This window comes from Punctularia strigosozonata (assembly GCF_000264995.1).
Source record: "Punctularia strigosozonata HHB-11173 SS5 unplaced genomic scaffold PUNSTscaffold_4, whole genome shotgun sequence".
In the NCBI taxonomy this organism is placed as follows: domain Eukaryota; kingdom Fungi; phylum Basidiomycota; class Agaricomycetes; order Corticiales; family Punctulariaceae; genus Punctularia; species Punctularia strigosozonata.
The window spans coordinates 2,179,463-2,194,965 of record NW_006767436.1 but is presented as its reverse complement, the minus strand read 5'-3'; the positions used below and the strand labels follow the sequence as shown (position 1 = coordinate 2,194,965).

General features: G+C 52.0%; 5 protein-coding genes across 5 annotated transcripts; 3 read left to right on the top strand and 2 right to left on the bottom strand.

Moving 5' to 3' along the window:
* Positions 1-2: 2 nt before the first annotated feature.
* On the top strand, positions 3-1,112 carry PUNSTDRAFT_63827 (uncharacterized protein; the record flags this gene model as incomplete). Its single annotated transcript, XM_007382427.1, has 4 exons — positions 3-147; positions 203-275; positions 329-585; positions 640-1,112. 4 exons carry the CDS (start codon positions 3-5, stop codon positions 1,110-1,112), a joined length of 948 nt encoding a protein of 315 aa, XP_007382489.1.
* Positions 1,113-2,878: 1,766 nt separating this feature from the next.
* Positions 2,879-3,906, bottom strand: PUNSTDRAFT_85446 (yeats-domain-containing protein; the record flags this gene model as incomplete). The annotated part of the gene is made up of 3 exons (XM_007382426.1): positions 2,879-3,532; positions 3,588-3,813; positions 3,877-3,906. The coding sequence occupies 3 exons, from the start codon at positions 3,904-3,906 to the stop codon at positions 3,003-3,005; spliced, it is 786 nt and encodes a 261-aa protein (XP_007382488.1). The 3' UTR covers positions 2,879-3,002.
* A 65-nt stretch (positions 3,907-3,971) lies between these two features.
* PUNSTDRAFT_133039 (uncharacterized protein) lies at positions 3,972-4,384 on the top strand (the record flags this gene model as incomplete). The annotated part of the gene is made up of 5 exons (XM_007382425.1): positions 3,972-3,993; positions 4,050-4,087; positions 4,144-4,195; positions 4,247-4,314; positions 4,367-4,384. The coding sequence occupies 5 exons, from the start codon at positions 3,972-3,974 to the stop codon at positions 4,382-4,384; spliced, it is 198 nt and encodes a 65-aa protein (XP_007382487.1).
* A 126-nt stretch (positions 4,385-4,510) lies between these two features.
* On the bottom strand, positions 4,511-11,682 carry PUNSTDRAFT_63830 (uncharacterized protein; the record flags this gene model as incomplete). Its single annotated transcript, XM_007382424.1, has 24 exons — positions 4,511-4,546; positions 4,605-4,779; positions 4,848-4,986; positions 5,034-5,118; positions 5,172-5,259; positions 5,312-5,434; positions 5,484-5,572; positions 5,630-5,754; positions 5,804-6,001; positions 6,049-6,316; positions 6,372-6,566; positions 6,620-6,821; positions 6,872-6,952; positions 7,000-7,097; positions 7,145-7,430; positions 7,480-7,981; positions 8,043-8,553; positions 8,608-9,840; positions 9,895-10,140; positions 10,192-10,671; positions 10,722-10,818; positions 10,870-11,025; positions 11,077-11,415; positions 11,471-11,682. The coding sequence occupies 24 exons, from the start codon at positions 11,680-11,682 to the stop codon at positions 4,511-4,513; spliced, it is 5,964 nt and encodes a 1,987-aa protein (XP_007382486.1).
* Positions 11,683-13,340: 1,658 nt separating this feature from the next.
* On the top strand, positions 13,341-15,403 carry PUNSTDRAFT_65580 (Glutamyl-tRNA amidotransferase B subunit; the record flags this gene model as incomplete). Its single annotated transcript, XM_007382423.1, has 10 exons — positions 13,341-13,520; positions 13,586-13,648; positions 13,706-13,847; positions 13,900-13,979; positions 14,032-14,135; positions 14,188-14,272; positions 14,323-14,434; positions 14,491-14,827; positions 14,942-15,060; positions 15,117-15,403. 10 exons carry the CDS (start codon positions 13,341-13,343, stop codon positions 15,401-15,403), a joined length of 1,509 nt encoding a protein of 502 aa, XP_007382485.1.
* Positions 15,404-15,503: the final 100 nt, after the last annotated feature.

The following is a 15,503-nucleotide window of genomic DNA, read 5'->3' as shown; positions in this document are numbered from 1 at the left end:
CGATGAAGTTGGTACGGTCGGTCTTACCCTTTGGCCTGCATGCTCACATACTTTTGTGTAACAGTGTTGTTCGGGAGATCAACAAAATCAACCAGCGCGAGTTAGATCTCGGGCTGAGCGGTGCGTCGTGGCATGACGAGTACAAAGGTCTATCAGTTGGAATTTCCTCGACCGCGCAGTTACTGACACGGATTCTGCCTAGATTCTGCCTACATCTACATAGGCGGCCTCAACTACGAACTAACGGAGGGTGATATTATCACTATATTCTCTCAGTACGTATTACTAACACAGTGCTTGGTTCATGTCTGATGTTTGTGATCCTCAGGTATGGGGAACCATTGGATGTCAATCTTGTTCGAGATAAGGAAACAGGGAAAAGCAAGGGCTTTGCCTTCCTCATGTACGAGGACCAGAGATCCACGGTTTTGGCGGTAGACAACCTGAACGGGGCTCAGGTTTTGAACCGCACTCTCAGAGTAGACCACGTCCGAGACTATAAACAGAAAAAGGTCAAGGGCGAGGACGGCGAATTAGTGGATCCTGAGGAGCAGAGCTTAAACGCGAAGCCGGAGTTGATCGTCGGTATGTTACCGTAGCACAAAATCGGTTGACTACTCACGCCGAGGTCCTACTTAGATCATGACGCTTCATCCGAGTCCTCAGTGTCGTCCGGCCCGGAAATCGATCCCGAGGATCCCATGTACGAGTACCTCGTCGCTCAGCGCAGGGAAGAGAAAACAAAGAAGAAAGCAAAGAAGGCAAAAGGTAAATCTAAGCACAAAGACGAGACGCCGGAGGAACGACGCGCTCGAAAAGAGCGCAAGCGCGCCAAGAAAGCACGCAAGCAGCTGGGGAAGTCCGATGCTCTCAAGGGCGTAGAGGAGTTGTTGCAGGACCTCGATCGACGTGGCCGCGCCCCTCCACGAGACGATGTGGATGAAGATACTCGCAGCCGCCGCCCCAGGGATCGGGAGGCACCGGCCCGTTTGCATTCCAGATCGCGATCACAGAGCCCTTCGTACCGTCCCTCGAAAAGAAGACGTAGCCCGTCTTCGCAGCCGCAACTCTCAAACGAGCGATCGTTGAACGAGCCCAGGGAACGCCGATAGCCATCTTCCTGGACACCTTGCTCTGATACCGTGCCTCGGCAGCCTCTCGCCCCTGCACAGATTTATGTCGTGCCTGCGTTAGTTCCTTGTCCGTCTTGCTGGTTATTCGTGATCCGACGATGCGATACCCCACAACGTAGCTATGAGAAATCTATCGACTGTGCATCTATATTGACACCATGTAGCAGGGAGGAAACGGTGTTCAAGCACGAGGCTTGGTGCCTCGAGCTCCCTGAACTGCTTCCAAATTTATATTGTATCAGAGTATTGGTGTGATTCTCCCAAAACATGTCCTGCTTCGTTCCCCGCTGCATAGCATCCCTCATGTCATCTCCGCGTCGTCCGGGATGGCGTCTTTATGCGACGTCGCGAATCTCACTCAATCTGGTGCATGGTAGGCAGTTGGATGCACCGATGGACTACGGCGACCAATCTATACCCGTCACCCAGGAAGAGGTTGATAAAGAGGGCACCCTCGATTGCTGAAACCATCGGGACAAAACCCGAAGGAGAGTCAATAGCTTGTCTCATAGCCTTCGGGGGACCGTATTGCCGTCATAGGGTTCAAGACGTCGAGCAACATCATGAGAACACACTCCCGAAGCACGATAGTGGTAACTGGAATCCTTGTCGCGGTGCAAATAGTCTCAGCAGCCTCGCAGAGTACGAAGAAGGGAGGATCAGGGACCCGCATAGGTTTAACCCTGCCCATTTCCCGATACTGTCTTCAGCGTTGCATTGCGCACGCTGCCGTGACGTTGTGAACTAACTGCGAACAAAACGAATGAGGGTAAAGAAGGCTGTGTGCACCTTATCAGCGATGGTCCGTGACAGACGTCCAGGAACATGACGGAACTGGTGAGATTGCGAGTCTGACGGATCGTGCGTAGGTGTCGGTATGTATGTACCAGGGAATCCAAATTTGCGTTTCCCTGGACGATGTCATACCTGCTCCAACTTCGATCATATCTGCAGTAGGTAGATTGCCGACGAGGTCCCGGTATCGGAACAGCCGGTTGCTGCGCTGCACGTTGCAGGAATTCGACTGATCCAGGTGAGACAGTGATTCTGGTTATCTGCGGCCACAAGAGTCTAGTACGGACTTACGGTGGGCATCCTTCACGCGATCAAGGGGGAAGAAGGAGCCTGTACCCGTCAAGTCCCTGGCAACACTTGGAGCGGCGGACACCTAATTCGTAAGCCGCACTATCTCCTTGAAGTTGTTGTGCGTTCCTGGGGAACCTGTTTTGTATGACACCACAGTTTGAATCGCGGTCAGGCAGTCGATGACATGAGCTCCATGTGCCTACAGTTGGAGACAACGCCTGACTCCGACAGAAGGGCCGGGGTATCGCCGCAGCTTGCCTGAAGGCAAGTTTCTGGACATGACGTGAGAGGCCTCTAGGATACCTGCAGAAGGTGACAGGTGCTACCTACCGCGGACCCACCATAAGCCAGTTCGGTCTGGCCAGTAAAAGGAGGAATCAGATCTCAGAGTTGTCAGATGCGCGACGGCGGGCGGAAGGTCGCCTAGTATTTCTGGGATGAGGTATACATAACGTCAAGGTAGAGCTACGAACATGTCAGAAATGTCATGAGAGGACACAGCAAGAACGTTACCTTATGCTCGAGATTACCCGGAACGTCAAGCGTTCGCACATCCAAGGACTACAGATTAAGGCAAGTAGCGCCAAGTACTTGCCTTAGCATAGTGCAAGATGCACATGTCATGCGTAAAGGCTTGTCGGGATTCGGGTGCGCCGGGCAGCATGACTCGAATATCAGAATAACTGATTGTGCAAGAGAGGAATCCGATTGTCCGCAATTAGCGTCTATGCCATGGATGACAATCATATTCTCCTAGCAGGCATGGGCCAACACGGTGTACATTCATTGCAACGCCGCTACCCGTTTCTTGAGTCTCTCGAGCTCCTTTTCCTTGTCGATGAGAATTCCTCTCCATTTGTCTTGCTCAGCAACAAGGGTCCTGCGCGCGTTCGCCAATCGTTCGTGTTCCTCCGGTTCCATCGTCGCCACGAACTCCGGTACGCCTTCCTTGCTGGCATCGAGCGATTCCTGCGTTGCATGATTGGAGTGAAACGGCACAGACCTCCCCGATCGCTTGGCTTTCGGAAGTGGTGTGGGTGGGTGAGCCATGAGGGTATTGAGAAACGACTGAAATGGATCAATGAAGACGATTTCATCGTATTGCCAAGAGTGGACCGGGCCTGCTTTGACGGCTTCCTCGTACGGGGGAATCTGATTGTGCGTCGCTGGGTCGAGCGTCCAAGGGTGAAGTTTCAGGTGATGGTACATGATCAATGCTTTTTCACCGGAGTCTGGCACGAAGGTGATTCGAATCTGGATTTCGAACTCGCCCCAGCCGGTCTCTGTCAGCTCAAAGGGAGCCTTGTCGACATCTAAGGGTCATAAATAGTCAAAATGGGGCATAGCAGGAGCGGCGTCCATGCTGACTTCTGTTGGGGTTGGCATATGTGTCGTGCAGCTTGAACGTTACCCTCTTGATGAAATATGACAAGTCGTCAGCACCGCCGACGATGCCAGAGTCCGGGTTAGAAGCAGCACTCCGAACTGCAACCGTCCAGCGATGCGTGTGGTGCGGGTTCCCCGATGACCGTTCCTCCGGTTTAATGAGAACTGCTGTGTTTCCATAGATTATAGGCCGGTAAATGCTGACTCCCTGAGCGAGATGATCAGTCTTTCCCAGCCAACCGTCGAGAGAAATGGACAGAGCCAGACGGACCCGGACCCGGACACGTTCGGCTGAGCTCATGATCGGGTGGCGGGAAAACTCGCTTGCTCTCAACCACAACCAGCCATACCCGTTGTCTACCAGCCATGCTCAACCGACTCGTCTACAGTGAGTGGGCACAATCCTACAGACGCAATGCGTTCTTGAGTGAGAGCTACGCGTAGAGCCCAACCGAATCCTTGAGAAGCAGAAGTTCTTCCAGGTATGTATGAACCCCCTTGACGTGAGACTTGAGCTGACCACATTCTATACCCACAGGCTGCTGAGGGTCCCATTTACCGTCGTCTGCCCAGGGCAAGCTTATACCTCAGTAGGATGACTTCCTCCTCAACCCAGCAATGTAGAACTGATGTCGCTACAGACGTTACGTTGGCCGGCTTTGCTCTCGGATCAGTAGGCTCGCTATACGGGATATACAAGTTGATTGCGGTGAGGAACATGAGTCTTTCAAGTCGGCATGACGTTGATATATCTGGCATAGGGCGAGTCCAAGGAATGAATCATATCACCGTCGTAGTCTAGAACGCGAAATGTCATTCCTTGCCTGACATTATCCCCGTGAACGGCACCCGACAAGGACGACACCTTCGTAAGTCGAGACGTCGGCGACGTCGTTCCTTCGGTGCTAGTGCCATGGGGCCCATCCGGGATACATTTTTGCCTGAAAATCGAACCGTCATTGCATTAGTGGCCCCTATGCTCGAGATCGGCGAACGCACAAGGTTTGCCAAGTCGGTCGATTCCTGGATGAGCATTTGCACAAGATTGCTCGTGGATACTTCCCTCTCACTTCGCTCGCGTTCTTTGTTCGTGGCGTAGATCCCCTTCAGCTTTTTCTCGATCGGATACAGCGAACTCTTCGCGAGTTGGCGGAGATCTGTCGATGAGCGCACACTGTTAGTGGCGTGCCGTTGAACGTGTTCCTACTTCAGGTTGTGAGACCGATGAAGGACTCGTGCAACTGGTTACTTGCCCGTTTCCGACTTTCATCCTCCCATTCGACCAGAGGGTCATGAATGAAGGCGTCGAGTACGCTCATTAGGGTGTCTTTATTATCGCGCAAAAGTTGCATGGTGGCTTCAGCCGCAATACGGAAGACGCCTGCACCACATTTACTTGCTGTTTGGTGACGAATAGCCTGCTCGTACCTTCAACGCCAGTGACACCCAATCCATCCACCAGATTATGAGTCAGTCTGAAAGGAACGCGCTCCGGCGTATCCAGTGTTTTACCCTACGTCTGTGTGAAGGCTGTTGGGAACACCGTATAAGACTTGTTGATCATACCTTCTCGAAAAGACAGTTGAAATCAACATGAACTATGTCTCCGGTATTTGAATCAAGCAGAATGTTTTCGCAGTGTCGATCTCCAAGACTACCCATCATTCAGCGGTATGAGCAACCAACGTACGGAAAACTGAACTGACCCGAGTATAAATCCCACCATTGACATGACCGCCGCCGTGCGTCCGTAAGTCAGTCGACTTGCAAGCCAGGCAGAAGGCTCCGGAAAGGTCTCGAGGAACCACTCATGGAAGACAGGCGGGAACCTTTTACATACACGTCAACTAGGAGTTAGCAGTGAGAGTGATAACTTACTGAGGGATCACTTCCTGAGCAAAGATTTGGGCTGCTTCCTTGTCCTTCGCGTCCTTGATCCGGGCAAAAGATTGGCCCATTTCATTGTTCTGGAAACGTGCCAATCAGGACTAGGACGTGGTCCCGTTTGATGTTGATTCGCATACCCAAGATCGAACGCCACGGGCATCGTAATATTTTACGAGAACGGCACGCAGGGGTATTGTATTCGGAACCCATTGGATGAAGCCACATTCTTCGTTCAAAGTCACTACACCATAAGTCCGTATATCTGATACGGCGCTTCAGCGGTCAGCTCATCATATAATGCAGGTACGCACGAAGTTGTCTTCGACGGGATTCAGAATTCGACTTGAGTAGCTTGTTGATGATGGAATTGAAGTCCATGAGTCTGGCATCCTTGCGTAGATCATCTTTTGGCTTCCCTAAGAACATGTAGGTAGTCCCGTTGTCCCCGAGAATGGATATTTTCCTCGGCTTCGCCAAGGAGCGCATGACCTCAATCTCATCATGAAACTCTTCAGGAAGTCAGTTTAGGATCGTCACATGTTGATCAAAGCCCCACCTTGGAAAGCTGGAGTATTGACAGGAAACGGCTGGTGATCTGCTGATGATAATGATGTTGGAGGAAGGCTGGCAGTCAGAGATTCTTGGAGGGGTATGATAAGGCGTGATGGCGCGAGATTGTACAGCCGAGGAAAATCCCGACGCATGCTGAGAATCTTCTTGTCATCCTTCAATTTGAAGTCGCAAAGCCGGAGCAGCTCATGTGTCATCGAGACACTCTCGTTTATGAGCAACGGAACAACACTTTGATGATTCTTCGGGTTGTTCTAAATCTGGGATTAGCGGAAATGACTCTGCCAACGATGGAGGGATGTTTCATACTCGTAGTCGGTTCAAGATATCTTGGCCTCGCTGTCGGCGAATTTCCTTGGTCGACTTCACAACTGCAGCAAACAACCAAAGAGCCTGACGCGGATATTCTTGAATGACCAAAGCGATGAGTTTTGAAAGTAAGACGTAGACGCTGTCGTTACTATGGCCTACACGGGATACGATCTGCGGGAAGGCCGTATACCACTTCAAACGTTGCGTTTAATGTTAAAAGGATCAACGACGGCGCGAGACCATACCTTATATACTGGTATATGTTTCAGGGAGCTGGACACATCTCGGATGATTTTGTCAAACCACTCGGTATCTTTGGTATTTGGATCTTCGCCGGTGTCAAGCCACAGCGTGAGCAAGCGAGGCACCGCTTGGTATACAAATTTGGACCCGAAACGTATGGCCTTGATGAAATTTTTGACCGTCTGAACAGCCATTCTGATCCCTCTGCAAGTGTCCTCTCAATGCATGTGCAAAGAGCGATAAAGAACACAAACCTTCTAACTTTATCGGATTCGGATAGTCTTTTGTAACATTCGTCATAGAAGCGTCCAAGGTGAAAATAACCGCTCTCCCATCTGGCATAAGTAAACATCAGCGCCTTCTTACACAGTCTTCCACTCACTCTTGCGAAACCTTCACTGCTTTTTGGAAAGCATCGAGTACAAGGGAAAAATCGAAACGGTCTGACTCGTTCAACCAGCGCGCTCGCAGAACCATCGCCTGTGGGTTGAATAAGCCGAGACGTAAGGAGTGGGGAGCTTGAAGACCTTTGCACGGATCAGTCGATCATCCTCTTCCTCTTCCACGTCAATGACATCGTCTCCGAGGAAGCCGTTAGCGCGCATTGAATGCTCTAGCTCTTGAAGAGCGCGAAGGGGTTCCCCCGTGGCCCTGAGAAGCCTCGCGCTCTCGATGAATGGGAATGTCCCCTTCTGTTGTTGGGCCTGTAGAATCGCACTATAGGCAGTTTGCCAATGTCCGGCTTTACGTGCATTCTTCGCCGTAGTCAGCCACGACCGCGAAACTTCCCTATGAGATGTCGAGGTGGAGGTTCTATACGCCAGCGGTCAGCCAGTATACTGTATTATTGCTGTCAACCCACAGAAAGCGCATGGCAGTCCGGCGAAGGCTGAGAATAGGTTCCCGCGTTCGAAAATTGGGCAGAGTTGACTCTAAGCGGGCGTCGAATGTCCGCGAAAGTTCCGTAAACACGTCCGGAGTCTGGACGTCGCCCTGGTGGGATGGTGACAAACGCCTCACGACCTGGCTGAATATGTCTAGCTCATGTAGGAGATGTAAGTTTATGACCGCATCGTATGAGCGCCGGTAACTGTTGGCTCCCGCTGCGGTAATCGAATGACCAAGTGACATCCTAGCGTCAGAGAGAGCGCGGGAAACTTCCTCTTCATCTTCGGACTGCATGGACAGAAGAACGCGAGCCAGGGAAACAGAAGCGGTCCTTGTCGAGGATGTCCCATCGAGTAACGCCTGTATATCAGTCCAGTCGCCCACCATCCAGGAACTCTCCGCTTGGAAGTCTGCCAATTCGGATTGCCAGCCGGGATTTCGGGTTAGAACGCCCTTCACGTGTGTTCGCAAAGTGTCTTGTGAAGGTGTCGATTATGTTAGCTCCAAATGCCAGGCGTTGTCAAAGAGACGACTCACCGTAGTGGCCAAGGTTCCTGAGACATCTCATCAATCCCAAGTGGAAGTCCAGGTTATCTGGAGATTGCTGTAGCCGTACTTCCCAACAGCTCTGAGCCGACGTCCAACGCCCAGTACTCTCGTGCTGCCTGATCTGGTGTTCTAAGGAAGGTGAAATAATCAGAGTGGATATGCCTTCCATCCCATCTGGTTCTTCAAGGTGTGAGTATATCTGATGAAGACGTTCGTAGTATTCCTGAAGGTTAGAGTCCGACGACCGCTGTTGCAGGGTTACGATGCGCTTTTCGAAGTTCATCAGTGCCAGCGCGTATGCTTTACACTGTAGGGCAGCCTGGCCCATCAGATCTTGGTCTATGGTGGACAGTATGGAGTCAACGCGCAGAAGCTGCTCCTCAGCCTCGCTTGTCATGTTGCTAGTCCGAGACCGTCGTGAGTCGGCTTTTGTCTTGCTGACATCTTGGCGAACGTGTCGAACCCATTTGTTGAGGTGATCCATCAGCATGAATACGGTCTGTTGATGGATGAGCTGCATTGCTCCTTCCCATACATTGTGAACTATTCATACCTGGGCGCTCAGAAGCTTCTTTTCGGGAGTAGATGTATTGTCGGCCTTGACCTGGTCTTCCAGCACAGCGATCATCTCCAAACGGATCTTATCTGCCTCGACATGGTCTCCAGAAATGATGATATTGAGCACTAGATGGGGGAGTAACTGGCGGGCAACGCCGACATCCTTGTTCCGCACCACAGCTCTGAATACCCCGAATATCGTCTCTGCGCGTTGGCCGGAGCATCGAGTGATAAGATACGCTGTCCATAGCTGAATCCACTCTCGATAGGTAGTTTGGGAGGGATATATTGGATGTGGCATGTCTGGTAGGACCTTGTTCTTCAGAGTGAAGCGAGCTCCAAGAAGCGGAGTCACTGTCTCGACAACGTGTTTCGGCAAGCTGCTCCATGCTTTGCGTGTCTTTAGGCTGACGGACGACGAGTGACCAGGAGTTACGAGTGTCGTGTTGAACTTGCAAAATTGAAGCAACTCCTGTATAGCATAGCCCAGGAGGCTTTGGTATTGGATCTCGCTTGTGGAGCGGAACGCCCCTACTAGCACGTCCTGGATCAGATGGATGGCAAACAGAACAGATTCGTCCTCATCGGCAAAATTGTTGAGTACGATCATCGTTGTCTCGCCAGTCCCCACGTCCACTCGGTCTGGATCTAATGCACCCAATGCACCTATGCATTCATAAGCGAGCAGATGGAGCTCTTCCACATCCTCGCCATCGCGTGAGGCGGCAGACATCAGAGCCGTCATGAGCTGCCCGACGAGCGGATCAAACATGTCTCCGGAAGCGAGTTTGCCGCAGAAGTCGGGTTCGTGCTCAAGCATGAATACGCGAAGTTCGTGGAGGGACTGGAGTGCCACTGTGAGATTCTCGCTGGAAGACCGCTGAATTATATGAGCTAGACGATCGGACGGAGTTAGGCGACTTCGCCAGGCGGCCAGACTGTTATGAACGTGTTCCAGTTCAGGTAGCATCCGCAAGTCCACCATGTCGTCCAAATGGTCTCCGATTTGTTCACCCACATCAAGAACGATGTATGACAGACACTGAGCAGCCGTTGTCCGAGCGGATTCTGATAATGTAGCCCATACTGCAACGACAGCTGCCGATGTTGGCCCGACGTGCGGTCCCAGGTCTTGGGGTGCTAGAGTGTGTATAAAGATGCGCCAGCTATCGATGGTCGACTCAGCAAGTACTCGAACAAGGATCGATGTTTGCAGCGTCGCCATGATCTCGAAAGGGCTTTCAGCGAAAACAGGTAGGGAAAAAAACCATGTGACAATCACCTGAGGTGCAATGCTGCTAATCGCAGGACCGACATAGGAAATGAAGGCCCCAAGGGCACGGAGGACGCCCTGCTTGGTCGTGGTGGACTTCTTTCCCTGTACGTCCTGAAGCAGATCATTCATATAGGAGATTATCCCTAACATATTATCGCGCAAGAGGTCTCCGATAGTCTGGGGTTCATCCTGCCGACGAGAAGGCTTCAGCGTCTCCAGGGTCTGTCCAACCTTCTGTAACGCCTCGACAGCCTTCAAGGTGTTTCAGTGCGTTTCAAAATAGAATGATATAATTCCTCTTACCGATTCTGCGCGGTCCGGATCCGCATCACCCAGAACTACAACGAGCTCGGCGATCAACTGCATACTGCAACTCTTCACGACATCTCGCAGGTTAATAGTTTCACCACCCGCGGCGTCCTTAAGAACCCTCAATACGAATTCCAGCGCTCGATTGGTCTGAACGGGGCCGCGAAGGAGATAGATGTAAGCCAGAATGGAGTGTTGCAGGTCTCCGAGGAACAACGAGGAAGGTTTTCGTCCTGTGGCTTCCCCAACTTTCTCCAGAACGCGCAAATCACCCTTAGCAAATATTGGTGGCAGCGTGAAAGCAAGGGTGGACGCAATGAGACTTCCAGGCGTCGTGAGGAGAAAACGACATGTTTCGACAATCAGGCTGGGGTCAGTGCAAATACGAGAAACCAGCATCGGTGCGATCCGGGACTGATACGGAGCGACTAGCTTGTATTGAGTCGTGTTATGGCACTTGGCTAGAACTTGCAACTGAAGAGATCGTGAGGATGTGTGCACGAGGACATCAACAGCGCACTTACTTGCGTATATGCTGTACCTTTTAATACAGGGTTCTGTCTTCCGAGAAGTGATATGAGCAGGCTAAGCACTCTACCAAGAAGCGATCGTTCGACCACCCTACTTCATCACTCAGCATCGTCCCTAATTCTTCAAAAAACGGGCGCATACCTTCCCAAAACACCGACGGAGATCGCTATGCTTTCTTTCGTGTGCTCCTTTCCATTATCCAGCATTTGGGACAATGCAGCGAAAATGCCATCTACGTCCTTGCTGTTGCTGAGACCAGCCGCCTGATATACCCGGCATACTTCGACCAGAGCTCGTCTGCGGAACCTATCAGCAAGGAGAGTCAAGATAAAATTTGGGCTGTCGTACCCAGCAGCAAGCCGCACGGATCGTTCAGTGTCGTCCATGTAATTAAGAATCAATCTTGTGACGCGTTTAAGGGAGCTGTCGGTAGGATCAAGAGGATGGTGCCTGATACTGAGTTTCAATAGATCACAAAACCGGGCGCGGACTTTCGCAGCATCGCGGGGCTCAAGACCTTTCAGCAGCAGAGGAGCCAGGTCGAAATAAGTATCCAGAGAGGAGACGTTAGGCGCCCCTGCCCCGAGATTGCAAGGTTGCACGCCTGCATGGGCGATGAGGCATGCGAAGCTCCCGAGTTGCTCGACAATCACCAAACGCCCAGTTACTGAGTCATCAGTCATGGGCCTTGAGAACTGAGTGAGCACCGCAGAATCGTTGAAAGGCTGGCGATATCACCAACCTGGAAAACCGCTCCTTAATATCGCACAAGGCCCTCAATGCATACTCGGAATCAGTAGAGGGTAGTTCGTCCTCCATCCAGGAGACTTCATCGGGGGCAATAATGATTGCCAGATCCGACTTCAGATGCCTGCGCCACGACGTTGCATCTGGCAGGGAATTCTCCAATGGCTTGCTGCCTGACAGTGACACGTTCACACCCTCTACCAACATGAGACGCTGTTCAATAGACTGAACTAATGCCAGAGACTTGTCGACGAATGGATCTTTCGTGATTTGATCCCGAATTAACCCGAGTGTGTCCTTCCCGAGTGTATTGACAGTGGCAGCTAGGTATGTCATAACCAGAGCCTGAAAGGTAAGTAATAAGAACGTGACGACAAAGAACCGACAGGATACCAACCTGTAACGAGGCATCGTCATCTGTCCACTCCCTCCTAGCCATCGTTTGAACTATCCATAGCACGTCAGACTGTGTTCCCGGCGAATACGACGCTGATTGCAAGACAGTATTGAGGCGATCGTCAATGCTCTCTTGACCGGAGAAACTTCCTTGTCGTAGCCGCCGCACTAGCCACATTGTTAATAAGGACTGCTCGTAATTCCGTGATCCCAGCATGCCACAATCAATGCCGACGACGCTGACTGCAATTTTGCAAGACAGATGCATCCTTCTCTCCAGGGGAATGTTGACAGTGGGATCAAAGAGGAGGTCGAATGCCTTCCGTGAGACAATCATAGCCCGCTGCCTAAGGTCGCCAAAGTACCACTGGCATAACAAAGGTGGGGAGAGCGTTTTCACCACAATCTCAAAGGCCGACATAGCTACAGCAAGCATCCGCGCTTCCGAAGAAACCAGCAGGGTATGCCACGGACTCCCACTCGGCTGTTTTGTATTAGACAGAGCATCACAATCAATCGATCAACATACCGTGCCGTCCAGTTCAGCAAGGCGGATAAGGGGTCTTCCATTGAACATATTCACATTGAAGCAATCGTTGTTCGAAAACGTTAGCGGTAACGTCTCTGGAGAGGCGGCGGTCAGTATCCTGGTCATAGAAATCGAACTTGGACGAACCTTCGACAAGGTCCAAGCATTCTGTTACAATTGTCTTGAGAGTCTTCCAAGCAGGTCCATCGGATCTGCCTGTGACGGCCATGTTCCCTCCCAAGCACCTTGTTACAGCGATGACAACCGCGAAAGTTCTCTCATTGAGTTCGCTTGGCGAGATTGCGCTTTGCCCCTGCGGCATATCGGCTTCCACCCACTGGTCCAAAATGTTGCAAAGCTTGAAGAGCCCAACGAAAACCCGCATCGAAAACGACGAGCAGCTGAAAAAGGGTGGTGCAGCATCGGCCGTGCCCGTAATACAAAGCAGAGCATCGAGTGCAGTCTGTGTAATCTTGACCTTCTCATGGAGAGCGTCCCAGGGCAGTTCGGCTGGTGTTGGGAACGACGCCATGTGCTCGTCCGCGAGGCTCCGGATGACGTCCCTCCATAATTCTGGTTTCTCACTGAAGGCCAGCGGGTATTCAGACAGTGTACTCTGAAAAGTGTCCATGAAGGACAATAGTGACGCTGGTGTAGCTTCTCCCCCGACGTTAGCGAACACAGGGAGAGGGAGTCGAGTCGGCATGGCAAGCCTGTGTGGTTGGGGATGACTTCGTTAGATACAAATATCTGACACTCCCTCCTTCAGATTGTGCTGTTTTGTAGCTCCAGTGCGAGGCTAGAATACGGTATGCAGAGGTCAAAGGTGGTGAAGCAGACAGAGCCTTTGTGGCTCAGGCCAAGTCGCGTACGACGCGTGCCACAACGCGTCTTTGTTCTCCTAAGACTCTTAGTTTACGGTCACGCGTCCGGTGCCGCTATGCTTGCCAGCTGTGCCAGGCTTGCACATCACGGAAAGCCAGCCAGCCGACGGATACTCAGGGAGGCAGCTGCCGAGGACAAGAGATGGCCAGGCTGGGAGGTGGTCGTGGGGATAGAGGTCCATGCACAAATCAAGTCTAGGAGAAAACTATTCTCGGGTCAGTTTACTCGCTCCGATGTCGAGTAAGTATACGTTGTGGGCGAAGGCCCTGACAGACCCCTACAGGTTCACTGGCTTCGGAGCACGAAGCTTCACCCAATATGCATGTCTCCGCTTATGATGCTGCGTTTCCTGGAACGTTACCGGTGCGATGCCCCATTGTATGGATGGGCAAGATCCATACTGACTATGGCTACTCACAGAGACTGAATCCGACGTGTCTGAATATGGCCATTAGGACGGCACTGGCTCTAAACTCGAATGTGCAAACTCGCTCTTCGTTCGACCGCAAGCATTATTTCTACTCGGATCTTCCCTCCGGGTATCAAATAACTCAACACTATTGTGCGTACAAGCACCTTGGCCTCATCACTTGTCCTGGCTGAGAGCCTGATAGCGCCTATATCATTAGGAGGATATTTACAATTGAGGAATGATGGCCATCGAATACGCATCAAACAGATACAAATCGAACAGGTGAGTTCAGGTTGCCACGACTGGTCATGGCAGCTAATCGTAACGGGACTAGGATACGGGGAAATCCACATTCGATCCTCGACTTCGCACTTCCCTCATCGATCTCAACAGAGCCGGCACAGGCCTCATGGAAATTGTCTCCGAGCCAGATTTACGGTGAGTCTGCAGCCCCCATGGCTGAAGCCGGCCATCCATCTCAAGGTCTCAGTTCACCGGAACAGGCTGGAGACTACATCAAGACGTTGCAAGCGACATTGCGAGCCGTAGGATCAAGTGACGGTAATATGGAGCAGGTGAATTCATCCCTTTGCCGCTGTAGACCACACCCCTGATCAATAGGCAGGGATCTCTTCGGTGCGATGTCAATGTATCAGTAAATAGGGCCGGAGATGCCCCCGGAACTCGTTGCGAGATCAAAAACCTCAACAGCATCAAATTTGCCCAGATAGCCATTGGTGGGCCTCCGATAGCATACTTCGCGCCGTTGTTTATCTGACAACGGACCTTCTAGTATCTGAAGTGTATAGGCATATCTCTCTCATCGAGAATGGTCAGAAGGTTCAACAGGAGACGCGCGGCTTCGACGAAGCCAGGGCAGAGACGTACTCGCTGCGCAGCAAAGAAGATGCTCCGGACTACCGATACATGCCAGATCCCAATTTGCCACCCATTGTCCTCGACCAAACTTACATCGAGGACGTCCGCACCAGCATGCCTGAGCTGCCCGAAGCTACTCGTGCTAGACTCTTAGCTCGCGGTCTCAGTGACCGGGACGTGCAAGTGCTCATGGCAGTCGACGCAGGCCGGGAAGTGGGCTTCGATGGCAAGTTGGGACAAGGAGCTATCGCGTTTTTCGATCGCGTAGCCGACGGACGAGATCCGAAGATCGTCGTGAACTGGTATGTCTGCTCCGTTGAGCTCGACCTCACTCCTCTAGTGTGACTCACGATTGCGACCCAAAGGGTTACACACGAGTTGCTCGGACAACTCCTAGCGCGGGGCTGGAGTTTCCATCAGAACCCCATGTCTGCCGAACACATGGGCGAGTTCGTTGACATGGTGCAGCAGGGCCGCATCACGGGTATTTTCTGTCCCTCCTTCTCGCCACGCTACATGATCGCTGATCCTCTTACCCAGGGACCGCTGCCAAGGCGCTTCTTCGACATATGCTCGATCACTCATCGGCGGCGGCACCACTTGAGGTAGCCCAACAGCTGTCCCTTTTATCGCTGGCGGATGACACCGGCTCATTGGAGCAATGGTGCAAGGAAGCGATAGATTCCATGCTGCGAGAGGCGGAGGAAGCGCGTCAGGGCGATTCCAGGGTTCTGAACAAGTTCATGGGTCGTGTAATGAAGATTAGTCGCGGAAGGGCTGACGCCAAAGGCGCGCGCGCGATGTTGCAGAAATTGCTCAGTCGCTGAGCTGGCTATATGAACTCGTCTATAGAATCGTCGGCCGTCGTTGCTCATATCGTACGTCTATGCCTAGATTCTACACCTCGTCTCGAGCAAGAACTCTCAA